The sequence below is a fragment of the Elgaria multicarinata genome, chromosome 18 (assembly GCF_023053635.1).
Source record: "Elgaria multicarinata webbii isolate HBS135686 ecotype San Diego chromosome 18, rElgMul1.1.pri, whole genome shotgun sequence".
In the NCBI taxonomy this organism is placed as follows: Eukaryota; Metazoa; Chordata; class Lepidosauria; order Squamata; family Anguidae; genus Elgaria; species Elgaria multicarinata.
Window position 1 is genome coordinate 8,048,557 of NC_086188.1, and position 19,724 is coordinate 8,068,280.

A 19,724-nucleotide genomic window follows, 5' to 3' on the forward strand; every position below is an offset into this window, starting at 1 on the left:
TACACCAGCCTTCCTCAACCTGGTGCCCTCCAGATGTTTTGGACTACAGTGAAGTTAAGGAAACAGGTAAAAATTGCAATTTTATATACTAAAATATAATGTTAAAAATAACATACACAGAGCATTTCACAAGTACAATAATACAACAAGACAATCAGAATGCTAGACAGAAAACGCCCAGTAAACTTGATCCATTTGGCCAGACGCGTTTCAATCCTTGGTCTTCGTCAATGGCTAGCTTGCCAAGCTGATTAGTATTATCGGCTATTTTCTCTTGGGGCTGACTTTAAAGTTCCAAAAATTAAACAAAATCAGATGTCACTCCCCACAATATACGGTATGAGTCCAAATATTCAAAGGAAGCCCATGGAAGGTATTCCAAACAGCCAAAAGGGGCCATTGAGGAAGACCAAGGATCAAAACGCGTCTGGCCAAATGGATCAAATTTACTGAGCGTTTTCTGTCTAGCATTCTGATTGTCTTGTTGTATTATTGTACTTGTGAAATGCTCTCTCTGTGTTATTTTTAACATTATATTTTAGTATATAAAATGTCATTTTTTTACCTGTTGCCTTAACTTCCTTGTTTTCATTTATACTGTGTTAGGTTATCACCTCTTTGTTGCAGTTGGACTACTGTGCTCAGCATTCCTGACCATTGGCCATGCTGACTAAGGTTGACGGGAGCTGACATCCAAGATCTCTGGAGGGCACCCGGTTGGGGAAGTCTGTCTAAAATCAACAAAGTGTCTTTAAAACTGTAATGTGCAATAAAATATAAGTATTGCTTATTTTTCAATTTTTCCAAAATTACCAATTTTTGTCTGGGGAAGAAAATGCTTCCCCCCGCCCCCATGGTGTAAAATTGCCAGGAATGTTTAAATCTCTAGTCTGAACACACATTTTTAATGGTACCGAGAATATTGGGACTCCAGCAGCCTGTTAGAAGTTCTGCTGATCGTTGAAGATTCTCCGTGCTGCTTTCCCTGACCGAAAAGAAAGCAATTCCACTTCGAATGCGGCTGCGTTTTCCTTACTTTAATCAGGCAGGCATGGTTTTAATTTGCCTAAACGGGAATACCAAAGTGAATGAACAAGTGAAGGGAAAATGTCATGTTTTGGGGGGATTCTTTTCACGTCCCTTTACTTCCTCGTCCGCCCTGGTGCCGTTTCCAATTGGCCTTGGATGTGTCTGCCTCATTTCACCCAAATGTGTCGGCAGAACGCTTCTCCTCGTTTTCCATGCAAGAAAAAATGGATAGATAACCCATTAGGAAGTTTGAAATTCAAACGAAAGCGATGTTTCTCTTGTGATGACGACAATGGTGCACAGACAGGTTTTGTGTGTGTGTGTGAAACTGTCTTGCTGTAATTTTTTATTTCCTCTTCAAACTGCCCAAAGCCTTGATCATAAAACATTTTCTTACAGCAGCTGTGGCAGCCATGTATTACAGTTACTACATGTTGCCGGATGGAACGTATTGCCTCGCCCCTCCGCCCCCCGGAATTGACATGGCCACTTACTACAGCGCACTGCCGGCCGGAGTGACTGTGTCTAGCACAACTGGAGTAGCCACAATCACAGCACCCCCGCCTCCTGGCACCACGCCGCCGCCCTCATCTTCGGAAACAACTGACGACGGCGGTGGAGTAATACCTGCCACAAATACTTCCTCCAGGTACCGCATTTTCTGCCTGACTATTTTGCGTTTGGCTTTGAGCAAAAGCAGATTTCAGGGCCAGGATCCAGTGAACCACACAACTCCTTGTCCTCTCCCAAGGAGACTTAAGTTTCTTGTATGGTAACCCCTTCCCCAAACGCAGGATAGACAGCTGTTTGAAAGTAAGCCAAAGCTTTTTTGCTTTCTGTTGGGACAGGCCGAAAACCTTATGTAGGGTGACCCTATGAAAAGGCGGACAGGGCTCCTGTATCTTTAACATTTGCATAGAAAAGGGAATTTCAGCATTTGTCTGCATGTCGCTCCTGGTGAAATTTCCTCTTCATCACAGCAGTTAAAGCTGCAGGAGCTATACTGTGACCAGATTTAAAAGAAGGCAAGGCACCTGCTTCTTTAACTGGTGTGATGAGAGGGGAAATTTCACCAGGTTCTCTATATTTACAAATGACACCTGCTGAAATTCCCTTTTCAATACAGCTGTTAAAGATACAGGAGCCCTGTCCTCCTTTTCATATGGTCATCCTACCTTATGTGATATCACAGCTTCCCCCAGCCTGGTGCCCTCCTGATGTGTTGGACTATGACTGGCTGGGTGTAAGTGTGTGTGCTGGGGTCGTAGCCCCAGCACATCTGGAGGGCACCAGGTTGGGGAAGGTTGTGGTACTGCATGGAGGCCTGGTGATCAGAGTCAAAAATCAGCAAAGTCCTTTTGCAATCCCTTCTTGGCTTTCAGATTTTTTAGCCCGGAAGGCTCAGGTTGGATGCCTTCCTTGAAATGCACATAACAGATGCAGACTAATTTAGCTGAACTTACTTTCCACTTAAATCGATGGGGTTTCGCTTTGTTCTTGTCTAGTTTTTCACATTGATTTCCGTCAGAGCTAAGTGCAGCCAACGTACTCTGGAGCCCGACCCACAATAACTAAGCAAGACGTTTTGTTTTAGAACACATTGGCTGTTACAAAACCGTACGACATTTGCTATTTACTGTGTTATCTGTACAGCACCATGTACATTGATGGTGCTATATAAATAATAATAATAATAATAATAATAATAATAATAATAATAATAATAATAATAATAAATAATACAAAAAGACATTTCAGCTGCAACTAACCCCTGTCATGAAAATGCCCCGCTGTGTCACCCTGAAAGAATTTTTGAGAATGCACTTACTTTGGATGTGGGGGCGGGAGGGGTACTTTTTAAAACAAAAAAGGGGGAAAGTCCTAAAAAGGAGACTTCTAGCTCGGTTAGTTCAATATGTTTTGTGATACAATATTTAAAGACCTTGATCGTATTCCTGATGCTTTTTTGGCCCGTTCACACTTTGTGGCAGCCTCCGTGCAGTTTCTGCACAGCCCTCTGGCAGCCAGGCAGCACTGGAGTGGCTTTCGCATTTGTATGACCTAGCAGCTCCCAGCGGGGACTTGTACGCGCAACCCCTGTCGCTTCCGTGAGCGCGGTGGAGCTTCTCCCTGAGCTGCAAAGTAGCACACATAACCATAACTGCATATTCAGCCTCCAAATTGTGCTGCTGGTTCATAGAAACGGGCACTCCCCGAGGATTGCTGCCCAGCTACTAGCCAGGCTGGCAGCTCCGAGCAGCACATGTCTGCATGGAAAGAAGTGCAAACCACTCTTTAATTTTGCACATTCTCTCTCTCTCTTTAGAAAATAGTCATTGGTAGTTCTTACTTATGCAGAACTGGATATAGGAACATATTTTCTTTCTCCCAGTGTATATGAAATTACAGCCTGCTTTGCTTTTTTCAAAAAATGGCTAAATGTTAATTATTAAAAAGGCAGCTCAAGTGAAAGGACGTCTTGCTGCACCCTAAGGACGCTGAGGCTTTGCTGCATCTCCAGGGAGAAAGTGTTAAATGGTTGGCGTGCCCTTGCTGTCCAGATTTGGTTCACGCATGATGTACTCAAGGGCATTCTCTCACTTTTCGAAATGTTTCTTAAGTCTCCAATTAAGCTTTTCAGTACAAAACAACCGTTTTTCACCAGAGTGGCTTGTAGTACACTCGGCATTGTTTAATTCAGTTTAGCTATAGTCCCATTATAAATCCTCAGGCCAGCTAATTGTTGCCTTGAAAACTCTTCAAATACTAATGTTTTCTTGTTTGAAATTGATCCCTGTTTGGGCCGTGTGTAATTTAGCAAAACAATGAGCTGTGTGACAGAAGGGACTTGGGTTTAGAGTCTCATCAACTTAAAATCTTTCAGCAGTTGTGCTATAAAAGGTGCTCCAGCACTTCTGTTTATCCTGTTACTTACTGTGAAGCGTATTTAAACTGCCTTTTGTGTGTTATGAGAATAAAAGATAATAAACATTAAATTGTAAAATATAAACAGAATAGCCTGTGTGGTGCCTATCAACATGCAAGAAAAGCATTTGCTTTAAAATGTGGGACTGTGATTGATTGAAGCAAGTTGCTGGCCCTCATGATGGCACAGGGGTGGGGTGGGTGGAAATCAAGTATAGAGCTGTTGTCTGATGGAGAATGGTCCTAAGTAGCCATCCCAATTTGTCTTACTCCTTGCTCTCTGGCGCCCTACTTGAATACGTTCTGAACCCTGCAAAACTGCAAATCTTGGTGACAAAATAAATGGTTCAAATCTATTGATCTTACGCAAATGTGCGTAACATTATTTTTGCCTGGATTTCTTCTAGGGCAATATAAATCGCTCTTGTTTGAGAACCCTCACTTTTGGAGCATCAGATATTTTTTAAGTTAATTTATTACATTTTTATAGCTGAGGCTGTCTGGGCAGTTTACAATTAAAACCATAATGTACAAAAGTCAAGACTTAACACTTTGAAACTTTAAAGATACCGTATGAAACCAGAATAAGTTATAGTCCAGGAAAAGCTTGTCTAAGAAAGGCATGTATTCAGGAGGCGTTTGAAGGATGTTACATTTTCTCAAAAATATTAGTGTTCGTATAAAAAGTGGACTCCTCTGGTTTAACGTGGCCGTATTGTGTTCCTCTGTTTCTGTAAATAATAAAACTCTCAACGCTTTCCAGCACAATTCCTCCTGTGGTTGCCATCATACCTCCACCTCCTGACATCCAGCCTGTAATTGACAAGCTTGCTGAATACGTGGCAAGGAATGGGATTAAATTTGAGACCAGCGTTCGTGCCAAGAATGATCCAAGGTGAGCCCAAGTGGCTTTTTTCTTAATTTCATTTAATGATACATGAAAGCAACCAGCTTGCCCCCCTCTGTTATTGACAGTCTGTTTTGCAAAGAAAGCTTGTTGAAGTAATGCGTTGTAATTCCTTATATTAAAATTCAAGGAACTACTTGAAGTTAATGATAAAGCATTATTGCCCAAGAATCTTGGAGCTTGTGCATCTAAACATATATATCTTCTGGGCATTTAGGCATAAGTTATTATATTTCAGAATATCAAATAGCTTTCTTGCGCCTGGGGTGGTAGAATAGTAAATGATGGTTGATGCCTGCTATGTCGGTGTGTGTTTTCCGACAAATTACATTTTTGTTCCTTTCTTAACAGGTTTGAGTTCCTGCAGCCTTGGCACCAGTACAATGCCTACTATGAATTTAAGAAACAATTCTTCCTTCAGAAAGAGGCCAGCGACAGCTCAAAGGTAGGTTTTTAAAACTAAGATTCAACAATGGCGCATCTTTTTTCTCTCTGGTATGCTGTATTCAAAGGGGCATGAACAAAGGAACCCGTTCCAGTGCATTTATTTATTTTTAAACATATGCCCCACTTTAACTTTGCAAAAGGCAACTCATGGCAGCTAACAATAGGCCATCTTTAATAAAGGCTAGACGACTGTGATGCATTTTTTGGGAGGCTTCCCTTAAAATGTGATTGGGAGCTTCAGAGTTTGAACAAAAAGTTGCTGTAAGGTAGTTTGATCGGAGCCAGTATGAGGGAACCCATTTCCCGTCTTTAAAGACCAAAACAGTTTCCGATCAGGATACCCGACGGACCGCCTGCTCCAATACAATCCCTCTCATCCCCAGAAGTCTGTGCTGCATACTCAGCCTCCAAGGTACCATTGTGGGGAACAAAGGAAAGGGCTTTCTCTGTTGTAATACCCTGATTGGGGAACTCCCTTGCCAGTTTTGCCTCTCTCTGGGTGAGCTGCTTGACCACCTGTAATCTTGTGTATGGGGCTGCTTTACGGCTGCCATTTGTGTAAGGTGTCCTTTATGGAAAAGAACGAGTCACCATTACTACACAAAATGGCGGCCCACTGAGGAGTCAGGCACCTATGGACCACCAAGCAGCTCACCCAAGGAGCAGAACAGGGGCAGGTAAGTGGTGGTTCGCGGATGGGAGTCAGGGAAGCTGGGCGGGAGGGGTCCATCGGATGCCACCACCCCACTCGGATGCCAGTGACATCCCTAGAACCTCGTCCCATGGCTCTCCAAGCAGTTATAGAAGAGAAACTATTCCTGATTGCATTACTGTCACTATTTGAAGATGTAAAATGTGGAAAAGAAACTAAAGAGCTGATATCGAGTTTGCTGACTGCAGCACGATTGATGGTAGCTAGGAACTGGAAGATTCAAGGGGAATATTTTATTGAAGAATGGTATAAAGAAGTGTGGGATATAGCTATTAATGATAAACTGACTTGTAATATTAAGTGGAGAAAAGGTATAACTAAAATAAATGAGTTTGAAGGAATCTGGAAACAGTTCTTAATATTTGTGTTTACTAAGGGAAGTGGGAAACCGCCAGCAGAAGAAACGATAAGATTTTGGAATCAGGAATAGATCCCGAGGTGGGGGGTGCACTTTTATGTTAAGAATGATTACGTTGTAGTATGATAATATATAGGTAATATCTATTCAACATATATGTATTCAACGTTTATTCAATATGTATGTAGCAGTTGTTTGATGTTTTCTTTTTTTTAATTACTGTAATGTATGTTTAATTAATGTAGAAAATAAAAAAAAACATTAACAAACAAACAAAAAAGAAGAGAAACTATTCCTGCACCCTGCAAGGAAAAGCTACATGCAGTCAAAAAGGCTGGTTAGGGTAGAGTGTGGTTAAGGCCATGGCAGGTGCACTTGGCATGGTTAGTGCTAACCACCATGCACCATAAGTTATGTCTGAATAGGGCCATAATAGAGATATTGGAGGGGTGTATGTGTGTGTGTGTGTGTGTGTGTGTGTGTGTGTGTGTGTGTGTGAACAGCAGACTTTCCTGCCCCATGGCAGTTGATGACAGTCCAGGTTCTTCCGTCCAGAGGAAGGGGGCAGAAGGACCACCAGGTGGACTCACAGGTTGGCCAGTGGTAAAAAAAAACCACGGAAGGAGCCCTTGCATTGCTTTGAAGACTCCTGCAGGGTTAAGATTTGCATGATACACAAAACGAACTAAGAAATGGAATCTCTTTGAATGCTTACTTATGAGGGACAGGCAGTGGGTGTCTTTAGGAGCTCAGCAGGCTTAGCTCTCCCCTCCGCTCAAGGACAAACGAGAGCATTGAGCCACATAACAAGAGACTTAGGATGAGTTCAGTTGTTCCACTTGTACTGAAGATGCCGCTTATAAACCCAATCCTGGGGAAAAAGGAACAGAATATCGCTACTTTCCCTTTGCGGCTGGATGTTTCTGATACACCTGCAGATGGCATGTGCACATCCATTGAAAAGAAATGACATTTGCCTTGTCCCAGCGGTGCCGGTGTTAGTAAAAGCAAATTAAATGCTGACAATTCTACCCAAGCTGTCTCTGGAATGTGTAGCCATGCTGCCCTCTGAAGTGTTGCATTTGTCTAGGCAGCCTACCGACATGAATAAGTCCCCTGATGAAACCTGTGCTTGGGTTGGTGTCTTCCGTTTAAGCAGCTTTGAGTAGTTTGCAAGGCACATTCTCAGATTTTATAGAGCAGACAGTAAAGTCACAATGTTGTTGCTAGGAAACGACTTATCTCACGCATGTTTTCCATAGTGTGGATGAGGTTGCTCTTGAAATTAGTAGTGGGTGTACTAATGAATCCGATTACTCTTCCAATTTTAAACAATTTCAATATTCAGTTTAATGTTGCATAAAACAACTCTTCACATTTTCAGGGGAAATGTGAATGAGTAAGAGCTTTGACTAAATCGTTTTGACCCTTCTCTGAACCCCTTAATTTAATTTTCGGCTGGGCCAAAAGGCGCTAGTACCTTATCAGGCAGATTTGATGGCTAGGCTCCAAAGGACTGTGGAACTAGTTCTTTGAGCCCAAGAGAGGTTTTAGACTGGACTTGTAAATAGCTTGTCGCTTACAGCAAGTGAGAATTGTCTCTGGGCGACAAGGCCGGGAAGCTCTCTTCATTTGGAATATGAGAACCCTGTTAGATTAAGACCAAAGGTCCACCTACTTGAGTAGCCTCTTTCCCATAGTGGCTAGCCGGCCCTCAAGAAAGCCACAAGCCGGGCACGAAGGGGAATCGCTCTCGTTTTTCTCCTGTTGTTTCCACCTCCCTCTCCATCCAGTGGTCCACGGCCTCTGGACACATTTAATAATCGTAGTTAATAGCGATTAATAGACCTTTCCTTGATGGCATTGGAAAACGAGTTGGCTGTCTCTTCTTTCTAGCTATTTAGTGTGTCGCAAATGGACCGACATGGTGAGAGCCAGGGATTTGCAAACATCACTGCAGCATTCACCACGTGCCTTTCTCATTTACGCTGAAGGAGACCAGAGAGACTCCTGCTGACTCTTTACTTTTCCATAGCCCAGCGCAAGTCAAAAAGAGCCTCTCCGGCATACGGAGAGGGCTGAGAGAGAAGCAGTCTTTTGCCTCACTCGCACCGAGGTTTGGGTAAGATAAGAAACGCCACGGGAGACTGTAGCTGTTTCTTATTTAACCCTCAGAAGAGGTGAGAGAGGAGGCTGAGGTTGTGTGCTGCTGGCCGTCTTTCTGGCCGGAGGTCAGGACCACTGGCCCCTGGCAGATGGGATTGTTGACGCCTGGTGGGGAGACACTCACAAAACCCCAGGCTTATTTTCAAACAGTAGTTGTGCCACATAGCAAACTACTTTGGAAATTGAAAGGGCCAAGAGGAGCTTTCCAAAGCAGCTTGTGATGTGGAAGTCAGCTGTACAAAACATCAATTACAGTGAGTAGCACAAGGCCTTCCTGTAAGCTCAAGTAGGTCTTTGGATCCTGAGTTACTGTGAAAACTAAATCCGTTTGCTAGAAAATAACTTGCCTGGGCTTCTTTTTTAATTTTATAATAGCGGACAACGTTTTGCTATAGAAATGGAGGTTTTGTGTTCAGACAATTCAGTGTTATCAGTTGCCAACATCGCTGATGATAACTCTTTGCAGTTGCTTCTGTATTTGATATGCAAGCGTTCTGTATGAGTTACTAGAATCAGTCTCTTATTTAATCTTTTTGGTTCTCTGAGCAAACAATGTACGGACCCTAAAAGTAAGATTGCGTTTCAGCCGCCTGTGTGATTAGGTCTGTCTGTCTAAGAAACAGCAGCCATTAAAGTACTGAAAAGCTGCTTTTGTTTAGCTGGGCTTATTTAAGTAACAGCGTTTCTTGCCTTAAATTTTAATCTCAAGACACAGAATAGAGTTAGGCAGCTATCACCCTAGGGTGCTTGACTGATCTAAACCCCAGTGGTTTCACATCTGGCCTTTAGCACATCTTTTAATCCTAAAGACACCTTCCCTTTTTATACAGTTTTGAGCAGATTTCTGCTCTGCCACTTTCCAGTTAAAAGGGGTCTTTAGTCTCCTCCTCCCACTGACTTTGGCAGAATTCGCTCACCCTGTGCCCCTCAGTTGTTTCCATGTTTGGCGGGTTCAGGAGCGGCTGAATGGCACGATAGTTCCACAGTTCAGCCTTGGATCTTCCTTAGAAGTAGGGAGGAAGGGGGTTTACTCTTATTATTATTATTATTATTATTATTATTCATTTATATAGCACCATCAATGTACACGGTGCTGTACAGAGTAAAACAGTAAAATAGCAAAACCCTGCCGCATAGGCTTTGCCAGCCTGTCTGCTTAGTAAGCAGAGCCAATGTTGTTCATCCTTCAGTCGTTGCTCCATTCAAAATATGACCTCTTAACTATCTGCTGCTGATCAGAATGGGGGGGGAAGACTTTTTCTTCCCTGTACATCATCATCTGAGTGTTTAAACACTTTCAAGAGGTGCAGAATTAACACTTCTGCTCTCTCTATTTTATTTTATTTTTATTTAAATGCCCAGAATCTGAAACCTATAATATGAGACCCACTCCATAATTGGAAATCCTTAAACGCTGTTTTAAAAAGATTAGAATTGGCTATGGAGAGGCAGCCTAACAACCTTTTAAAGAACAGCACATTAAACTTCTTTTCCTTTTCTTTTTTTCAAGAATCTTTAGTTCTCAATTTGTACATCAATGCTTAAGAACTTAAAGTCTTTGAGAGCCTGTTCTGAGCATTGCTTCATGGTAATGTAATAATTCCTAGTCACTTTATTTCTCCACCAATCTTGGTGAAGTGACAGTAAAAGCACTAATGCTTCTTTTAACAACGCTTTCCATTGAGAGCTCTCCACAAACATTAAAGGTTTTTAAATGCTCTCTCTCTCTCTCTCTCTCTCTCTCTCACACACACACACACACACACACACACCTTTAGTGGCTTAGAGGTAGGATTTCTATTTTGTTTAGTGAAATGTGTTGTTGATGATCTCACGTGCATCATTAGCTTCCAAGCATTTTTCACAGCTCAAACAGTTGTGATTCACAACCATCAGAAGTACACCTTCTTACTGGACAATTGTAAATTCTTTGATTTGGGGGTGGGGCAGCCAGGGGAGATGTAGTGGGAAGTTGTTGAGTAGAAAATGACACTGCCAATTGTAGATCCACCAGCAGCACTCGCCCTGTCAAGCCAATACACAGATTTCCATTTATTTATTTTTAATGGTGGCAATTTGCGCGTTTTCCTTCCTGCAATTTGTGCAAATAGCCGAGCTAGGGAAAAATACACAACGTTTCCACTGATTCTGGGGACAAACCCCCCCCCCAAATTCAGTCCATCCCCACTTCCTAGACTGGATATGCTACGGAAATTTATTTTTATTTATTTATTAAATTTATATACCGCCCCATAGCCGAAGCTCTCTGGGCGGTTTACAAAAGTTAAAAACAGTGGACATTAAAAAGTATACAAAATTTAAAACCGTAAAAAAAATATTAAATATAAAAACAACAGCATAAAACAGTATCCTTTTTCAACAACAACAGTTCTGGGGTACATTAAAAAAAACTTAGCATATGTTGTTAAATGCCTGGGAGAAGAGAAAGGTATTGACCTGGCGCCGAAAAGATGACAATGTTGGCGCCAGGCGAGCCTCAACGGGGAGATTATTCCATAATTGGGGGGCCACCACTGAAAAGGCCCTCTCCCTTGTTGCCTCCCACGAGGCTCAAATGAAACGGATTTCCCAGAATCTCACATCCCTACCCAGGCATCTTTTGACGCAGACATCTCCAGTTTCTAGGCCATGGTAGGTTTTTTAAAAATGCTTTTGCTCTTGCAGCCGTTTTGCTTTTATGTAAGTTTAGAAATGCCCAGAGCTTGCGATAGGAAGGGGTGCATTCTAAAAGCAAGAGCCCAGTTTTCGCTTGCGTTGTAACACCTTGAGGCCAGACCTGAAAACCCTTCTAGTATGAAGTATACCTGTGTTTTTTACCAACTTGATGACAAGATCCTACTTTGGGAAGCAGCAGCAGCTCACGGGTGGAGTTCATGCTTTGCATGTCAGAGGTTGCAGGTTCAGTCCCCGCAATTCCAGTTAAAAGGTGGCAGGACCAGGAAAGAGAAATTACGTCCCTGCCTGATATAACTCTAGAGAGCTACTGCCAGTTGGAATAAACCAGGGATAGGCTAGTGGGCTCCAAAACGTCTGAAGCGGCACCAGAAAAAGTGCAGAAAAGGGCAACTAAAATGATTAAGGGGCTGGCGTGTCTCCCCTACGAGGGAAAGTTACATCAACTGGGATTGTTTAGCTTGGAGAAAAGGATGCTAAGGGGAGACATGATAGAGTTGTAAAAAATTATGCATGGTGCGTGGAATGTGGATGGGTAGACATTTTTCTCCCTCTCTCAAAATAATAGAACCCAAAGGGTTCATCCCATGAAACAGATTGGTGGGGGATCCAGGACAATTAAAAGGAAGGACTTCTTCACACCGCGCATAGTTAAATTATGGAACTCACTACCACAGGATGTAGGGATGGCCACCAATCTGGATGGCTTCAAAAGGGGGTTGGATAAATTCCTGGGGGCAAAGGCTATCCATGGCTACTAGCCCTGATAGTTGTGTGCTACCTCCAGTATTCGAGGCTGTAAGCCTTTGTGCACCAGTTGCTGGGGAACATGGGTGGGAGGGTGCTGCTGCACCATGTCCTGCTTGTTCATTTTTGGCCGATGGCTGGTCAGCCACTGTGGGAACAGAGCGCTGGACTAGATGGACCCTTGGTCTGATCCAACAAGGCACTCCTTGGGTTCTTATGTTCAGATGCCCACCTGCAGCTCAGTAAACAATACTGGCCTGGACAGTTTGATTCAATTATAACTAGTTCCATAAGGTCCCCCCACCTCATTGCCTTCTAGTATCTGTTCTATTATTATTATTATTTATTTATATAGCACCATCAATGTACATGGTGCTGTACGGAGTAAAACAATAAAATAGCAAAACCCTGCCGCATAGGCTTACATTCTAATAGAATCATAATAAAACAATAAGAAGGGGAAGAGAATGCACCAAACAGGCACAGGGTAGAGTAAAACTAACGGTATGAAAGTCAGAACAAAATCAAGTTTTAAAAGCTTTAGAAAAAAAGGAAAGTTTTTAGCTGAGCTTTAAAAGCTGCGGTTGAACTTGTAGTTCTCAAATGTTCTGGAAGAGCGTTCCAGGCGTAAGGGGCAGCCGAAGAAAATGGACGAAGCCGAGCAGGGGAAGGAGAGACCCTTGGGCAGGCGAGAAACATGGCATCAGAGGAGTGAAGAGCACGAGCGGGGCAAGAGTGTGAGATGAGAGAGGAGCTTCCATTGTCTCTGTCTTTCATAGATCATGCTATATTTTCACTTGCAGCTCTTACTTGCCAAACAAATCATGGCACAAGTCCTCTATGTGTAAATTAAGCCAATTAACTTGAGCGTCCCCCTTCTCTTGTGAGGATAAATTCTTATTACTGCAGTTTCATTATTGCCTAATGTGTTCTTCTTCTTTTTTTAACAGTGGGAGTTACTAATGCTTAAAAGTGCATGCCATGAACACTCTTAAATTTTATTGCTGTCATTAGCTGCGGCAGATAAGCGAAACTAAACTTTTAAGATTGTTTCTTAAAGAGTTCAGTGGGGTGTTTTGTTTTGGGTTTTTTTAAAAACCAACCCTAACTTTTACACTTAGTATTTCTTATATTAGAATTACTTTGTACGTTCTTATTACGAAGCTATTAGCACACTGCTTTTTAACGACTCTCTTGAACGGCGTAACGGGCATGAAATAGCAATGTCAAATACCCTTGAATCATTGTAACCGTATTTTCCGCAGACCTGCTCTTCTAAATCTCCAAGCTTGTTAATAGCAAGTAGATAAAAAGTTTCCTAAATAAGCAGGTCAGCTAGTATCAGTTCAACAATATAATGAATGTATTGTGAAGACTTGGTACAGTTCTTAAAGAATTTGTGGCTCGAATCTGAGAGATCCAGAATGGATTGAGAGTCTGTGTTTCCCTTGGTCTCCATAAACTGCTTTATACATGACCCCAAGCTTGGTGCTATGGGAGCGGCCACTGTTCTCATGCTGTCATCTGTCCCTTTGCAACTCCTCCAATTTAATTCCATCCTTTTCAGTGTTAGTGAAATTTTCAGAAATGTTGAAGCCATGTCTTCCTATAAAATTCTCCCTTGACGGTCTTATCATTGACTGTCTGATGTCCATCTTCAGACAAAGTGCTTGTCTGAACTCCTGTGGTAGTTCCACTTCATAGTACAGATGGGGTATTGCATGTTTCAATGTTCCCACATACCTGAAACTCTCATGTAGAAAACTAGCACAACTTTGAGCAGGTTCTGTCCTAATCTTGATATGCTAGCTTTCTATGAGCAGGATGTTTTTTTCGATGTCCCAGAGCATGCACCCAAACTGTATGGTTCTTTATTTTAAATCAAACAATTTTAATTTGCTTTCTTAATCTTCTTTCTTATTACTGTTTATACCTATGTTCACTGCTCCGGAATCTTTTTAAGATATTGAGCAGTATAGAAATATTGCAGATAATAAGTAAATAATAAAGTGCACTTGATTGTCTGTTTGAAACCTGATTCTTAATAAGCAGGGTTTGCCAGTTTGTGGCTTTGTTTAAATACCAGCACTTTTAACTGTATGCCTTATGCTTTTTGTGTTCAGTTGAAAAGTGAGGTGTGTCATGTCTTCTCCCTCCCCCCTCTTTAAGCAGGTAGCATCTTTATCTGAGGATGTCCCTGCAGATGATGCCAGCACGGTATCCGGAGAAGCTCAGTTTCCCACGGACAACACTTCTGAAGATGGAGAGTCTCCTAACCAGGGAAACAATAAAAATGACTCCGGCATCATCAAAATTGTCAATGATGGCAAAATGATGAAAGGTATGTCATAGTAGGTACAGGAACCAGAGACTTCAAAACCTAATCTTTTTACATTTGTTTTGCTTTCTGCCATTGACAAGAAAAGAAGTCTTTGAACACTTGAATTCATCTAAAAGATGGGAGTTGGGGGGACCTCTGAACTGAGTAATCTGAAAAATCCTGTGGTCCCTGGTACGGTCAGTCTGGGTGGATCCTCCCATAGATCCAAACTTCCCACCATGAGAGTGCTCTCAAAATACCATACCATTCATAGATCTTCATTAACAATCCTCATCTTAAGTTCATGACTGACTTTGATGTAGAGCAGAGGTAGAAACCCTTCTGTCGTGGGCCATATACCCTCTGGGATAATCTGTCGAGGGCCGCCTACCACCGATGGGTGGAGCTAAAGCCAGTGATGGGCAGGGCCGGAGTTGAAAGTAGGCTGGGCTGCCTGCTTCTCTCTCTCCCTCCCCACACAGCGGGCTACTGGGTGTCTGAAATGATAGCTTACAGAGGGCTTTTGAAATTCCAGGACCTCATGAAGTTCGGACATCCTGCTTTATGGCCACAGTTTGCCCTGCCCACCTGTATAGATAGTTCAGCTCTGTCAGTGAGCTGTGGCAAAGTGAATATTACCCCAAGCACAGTGCGGCTGCTTGAGAACTGCCGTAGTGGGGCTGCTTACGGAGTGCTCATCGCTCAGCTGTTGACCTAGCAGAAGGTCTCCATCATCTTCAATTAAGTGTCTTGATAAGCTGAGCCAGGAAAGACTTTTCTCTGCCTTCAACTCTAGAGAACGGCAGTCAAGTTCTCCAAACATAAATGAAAACAAGGAAGTTAAGGAAACAGGTAAAAAATTCAATTTTTTATACTAAAATATAATGTTAAAAATAACACAGAGAGAGCATTTCACAAGTATAATAATACAACAAGACAATCAGAATGCTAGCCAGAAAATGCTCAGTAAACTTGATCCATTTGGCCAGACGCGTTTCAACCCTTGGTGGTATTATTATTATTATTATTATTATTATTATTATTATTATTATTATTATATTTATTTGTATCCCGCCTTTTTCCCAATGCTGGGCCTCAGGACAGGCTTACAAAGTTTAAAATATACATGTGGGGAGGGGAACAAAACCATAAACAATTAAAAAATACACAACAAAATTATAAGACATTAACATAGATGGAGGGCTGGATTATTCGCCAAAGGCCTGCTGGAACAAACAAGTTTTCGCCTGCTTCCGAAAGCCCATCAAGGAGGGAGCCACCCTAGCTTCCCCGGGAAGAGAGTTCCAGAGCACCGGAGCAGCCACCGAGAAGGCCCTCTCCCGTGTTCCCACCAAGCGTGCCTGTGAAGAAGGTGGGACTGAAAGAAGGGCTTCTCCAGAAGATCTCAAAGCACGGGCAGGCTCATAAGGGAGAATACGGTCTTTCAAATAACCCGGACCTGAACCATATAGACCATCGTGCTTCCGAGCAGTGGCTGTTTAGAATACCTTCTGTGGGCTTCCTTTGAATATTTGGACTCGTACCATATATTGTGGGGAGTGACATCTGATTTCGTTTAATTTTTGGAACTTTTAAGTCAGCCCCAAGAGAAAATAGCCGGCGGTACTAATCAGCTTGGCAAACTGGCCATTGAGGAAGGCCAAGGGTCGAAACGCGTCTGGCCAAATGGATCAAGTTTACTGAGCATTTTCTGTCTAGCATTCTGATTGTCTTGTTGTATTATTGTGCTTGTGAAATGCTCTGTGTATGTTCTTTTTAACATTATATTTTAGTATTTAAAATTATATATTTTTTTACCCGTTGCCTTAACTTCCTTGTTTTCATTTATACTGTGTTAGGTTAAGGTTATCACCTCTTTGTTGCATAAGTTCTCCGAACATCCAGTGTTCTGATGAAGCTTCAGCTGTTTGTATCGCTGGCAGGAAGAGCTGCAGCGCCTCGGCATCAAGACTCTTGTTTCGATAAGCGGCAGCCCTCCTGCCAGATGTTTGGTCTTTTCGTTCTAAAACAAAACTGCGAATTTCAAGAGTTCTTCACAGTAGGCATTTGTGTTGGCCACCCTTTCCGCAGGGTTTTCATTTAGAGAAATCTGGCAGGGCGTGTAAAATCAGCTGGCTTTTTTGTGTGTGCAAAGCATCAGGGTGATTGAGGATCTGTTCATCAGTTTCCACTCCTGGTAGAGGGTGGGAACGAATGTTCCAGCATAGCATGGTTGCTGCCAATTGCAAGGCAAGCTGTGAAACATCGCATGTAGGAAGAAAGGTATAGGATTTGCCTTTCGTTCCGCTACACTTCAATGCAATTAATTCCTCAAAGGATTTTTTCCCCATCTAGATTAAAAAGCCTTCAAGTACTGTTTGTCTAAGCCTAGCAAGTCTTCATGGTGAGCAGGCTGTCAGAATTAGGGCAACGGGGGCGAACAAGTTTTTGGATTATTTATTAAAAATGAGCAGAGTGGCTGAGGGTGTTCATTGAGCAGGTTGAGTTTGAAAAATTACGTAAGAGGAAGAAGCTAACTTGGGTTGTAGCCTCAGTCATAAGAAAACAGGTGGTTCAGCATTTTGGGATGAAGAACATACGAACCTGCCTTTATACCTACTCAGAATCTTTGCCCATCTCGCCGGAATTCTGTCTTCTCCAGAATTTTCTCATCAGCTGCTCACTCGTTCTTTTAACTGGAGATGCCAGGGATTGAACCTGTGACCTTCTGCGTGCAAAGCAGGTGCTCAACCACTGAGCTATAGTCCCACTCTAGCAATTCGGTAACACCAGAGCTGAAGTAAAGGAGGAGGGTATGTGGGTCACTTTCTTCCAGTAGATTAACACAGATCCAGAAGGCCCAGCTTCAGATTTCAGCTCGGCCCTTGACTTGCTGCGTTATCTCCAAGCATGTAACTTTTCTTCTGCTTCCAATGGGTAGACAGCAATGTTGAGGCCAGAATTCAAAGAAGCTATTCCAGATTATCGCAATCTGGCCTAGTTGCTCTCCTAGGAAACCAATTTTTGTTGCTTATTGACTTTATACCTTGTTTTCCTTAATCTGAGAGCAGCTTGAGTATCCGTCAGAGGCCCTGTTCAGACGACACCATGCTGGTTAAGGGTTTTGGGTTGAGCAACAGGGTTAATGGTGTCGTCTGACATGGATTTCCCTTAGCCAGGTGTCTCTGCTAACCACATTGTGTTCAGCTTCACTAACCCTGTTCTACAGCATTAACTTTGGCTTCATCTGACACGCACCTGTGGTTAAGGGGCCGAAATCAGAGCCAGCAGTATAGAGCAGCCGAAATAGCCTAAATCCCTCTCTTAGTACAAGGGCTGATGGGATATGGGGCGGAGCATTCAGAGGACTCACGGGCTGATCTCACTGCTTTGTGGTTAGCATGTGATTAAGGAAACCGAGAACCGGACAGGGTGAATGGTGGGTCCACACTCAGATAACCGAGTTTGCTCTTAGTATATAGGATAATCAGACACAGCAAATGCCCTTTGAAAAAGCAATGGTTTTACTCTTGCCTAAAGCCAAGCACTGTTGAGTCCAGACGATCTGCCCTCCGAAAGAAATCCCATAATATAGTTCTCTACCGTTATCTGCCACCTTGCCCTCCCCACCCCCATTCCCTTCAAAAAAATAATCTCAAACTATACAATAGTCGATCAATCTTGCCTAGACAACACTGTCTCACCAGCTGCCCCTTTCTTTTGAACAGCCTCCTTTGCACCAATCAGCTTTGCCATCCGGGCCAAAGAAACAGACATGCTCCCCTTGGAGAAGAACCGGGTGAAACTTGACGACGACAGTGACGAGGAAGGGGAAGAAGGCAAGGAAGGCCAGGAGAACGCAAGTAGCACCTCAAACAGCAGCGCAGCGTTTGCCGCCTCCAGCAATGCTCCTGAAGAAAGGAAGCCTCCGCTCACGCAGGAAGAGCTGGAAGCCAAGCAAGGTAAAACCGCCCTTCTCCCGAAAGAGAAAACACCTGGAGCGTGCGTAGTGCACACCTGAGAAGCCCATCCTTTGAAAGCTGGCTTCATTTAGATGTGGGTAAAGCATTCTGAATGGGAGATGAATGGCTAGATAGTAAAGTGTGAGTAGGATGGGTGTGTGGTTGCTTTCTCTGCATTGCTGATACTCCATTTTTTTTTAATCGTTTACGATTTGATATTAATCTAATTCTGGAACTGTTGTATAATGTAGAGTGTTTTCCTTTTCTTTTAGCCTGTGGTCAGTAAATGAATTACTGCTGCTGTGAGGTGAATGAAATTATCCAAAGTATGGAAATTAGTCATAATCACCGGGACGTTGGTTTGTTTAGGGCATTGTGGGCTGATGTGCGGTGGTGTGCAAGCTCGCTCCACGCCTTGCTGCGTTCCCACCCTAGGAATCAGCCACAATGCGCCCTGCAAGCGAAGGACTGAATTGCACCCTACGGGCTCCTCATTAGGGTTTTTGTTACTAAGCAAGGGTTCTATTACCGAGTTGCTGATCATCAAAGTAGTTGTTTGGCTCTGGCCTTCGCGATGTGTCTAATGCGCTCTGCCAGTGAAGCACTTTGAGAATTGGCCTGCTCAGCAAGTTGGTACGTACGGTGTGCGGCGATCAACTCATAATTAACAAATGGCGTTTTAATTGTCCCGAGACGTTAGTTGTCACAAAATGCATCGCCGCTATCACTTTGGCGAATCGATTTTTAACACAGCCGTCGGTGCGTGACTGAAAAGTGCAAGTTGAAAGATTACGAAAAGGGCCAGTGCATTCCAAACTGGGGAGAGTTTGTCTGCCAGGCCAGAGTTGCACGGCGTCCCGTGCTGCTTTAGAACACAGTTGAGCTGCGGCTGCACGAACTCACATTCCTTGATTGCTCCCCTGAGCGAATGTTGTTTCTTCAGCAGCTGTGCTGTGTAGGCTGGCTCCTCCTCTTGCCTTTGCTCGATGCCAGGGTGTGTGTGCAAATGTTTCACTTGAGAATATCAGGAACTTGAAGCAAGAACCTCTGTTAGGACCTAGCCTGGTAAATGTGAACATTGTGAGGCCGCTAGGAGCAGCCACTGGTAGGAAACCTCTGGATTGGCCAGGCCTGGTATCGGATACCAAGAGCCTAGTTCTGGTCAACGCAGCAGCGCGCTTTCTGCTTGCGTGCTGCAGTTCTGCCACATGCCACTCTCTATAGCGGAGATAGGCTACGTTGGGCACTGTTGGCAATTTGAGAAACTGTCCTGTGCACCGTCACAAAATGGCTGCTGCGGTCAGCATTTTTAGACCTCTAGAGTTGACCCACCGGGCTTCACATAATACGGAGAAATATGCTGTGTGGAGAAATAGGGAGATGTTTTACTCCCTCACTCGTAATGCTAGAACCCAATGGGGTCATCCCATGAATCTGATTGGTGGGAGGTTCAGGAT

The 19,724-nt window shown here is 43.2% G+C and overlaps 1 protein-coding gene across 5 annotated transcripts in view; it reads left to right on the plus strand.

The window, feature by feature from the left end:
- SFSWAP (splicing factor SWAP) overlaps positions 1 to 19,724 on the plus strand; it is a 110,838-nt gene that overhangs the window by 35,345 nt on the left and 55,769 nt on the right. For 3 of the 5 annotated variants that reach the window (XM_063144066.1, XM_063144070.1, XM_063144071.1), the window contains exons 8-12: positions 1,429 to 1,678; positions 4,718 to 4,849; positions 5,213 to 5,306; positions 14,155 to 14,326; positions 18,034 to 18,267. In XM_063144066.1, coding sequence (XP_063000136.1) covers positions 1,429 to 1,678; positions 4,718 to 4,849; positions 5,213 to 5,306; positions 14,155 to 14,326; positions 18,034 to 18,267 — 882 coding nt within the window. The remainder of the gene's footprint in view (positions 1 to 1,428; positions 1,679 to 4,717; positions 4,850 to 5,212; positions 5,307 to 14,154; positions 14,327 to 18,033; positions 18,268 to 19,724) is intronic. The other 2 variants (XM_063144067.1, XM_063144068.1) reach the window with 2 other exon arrangements.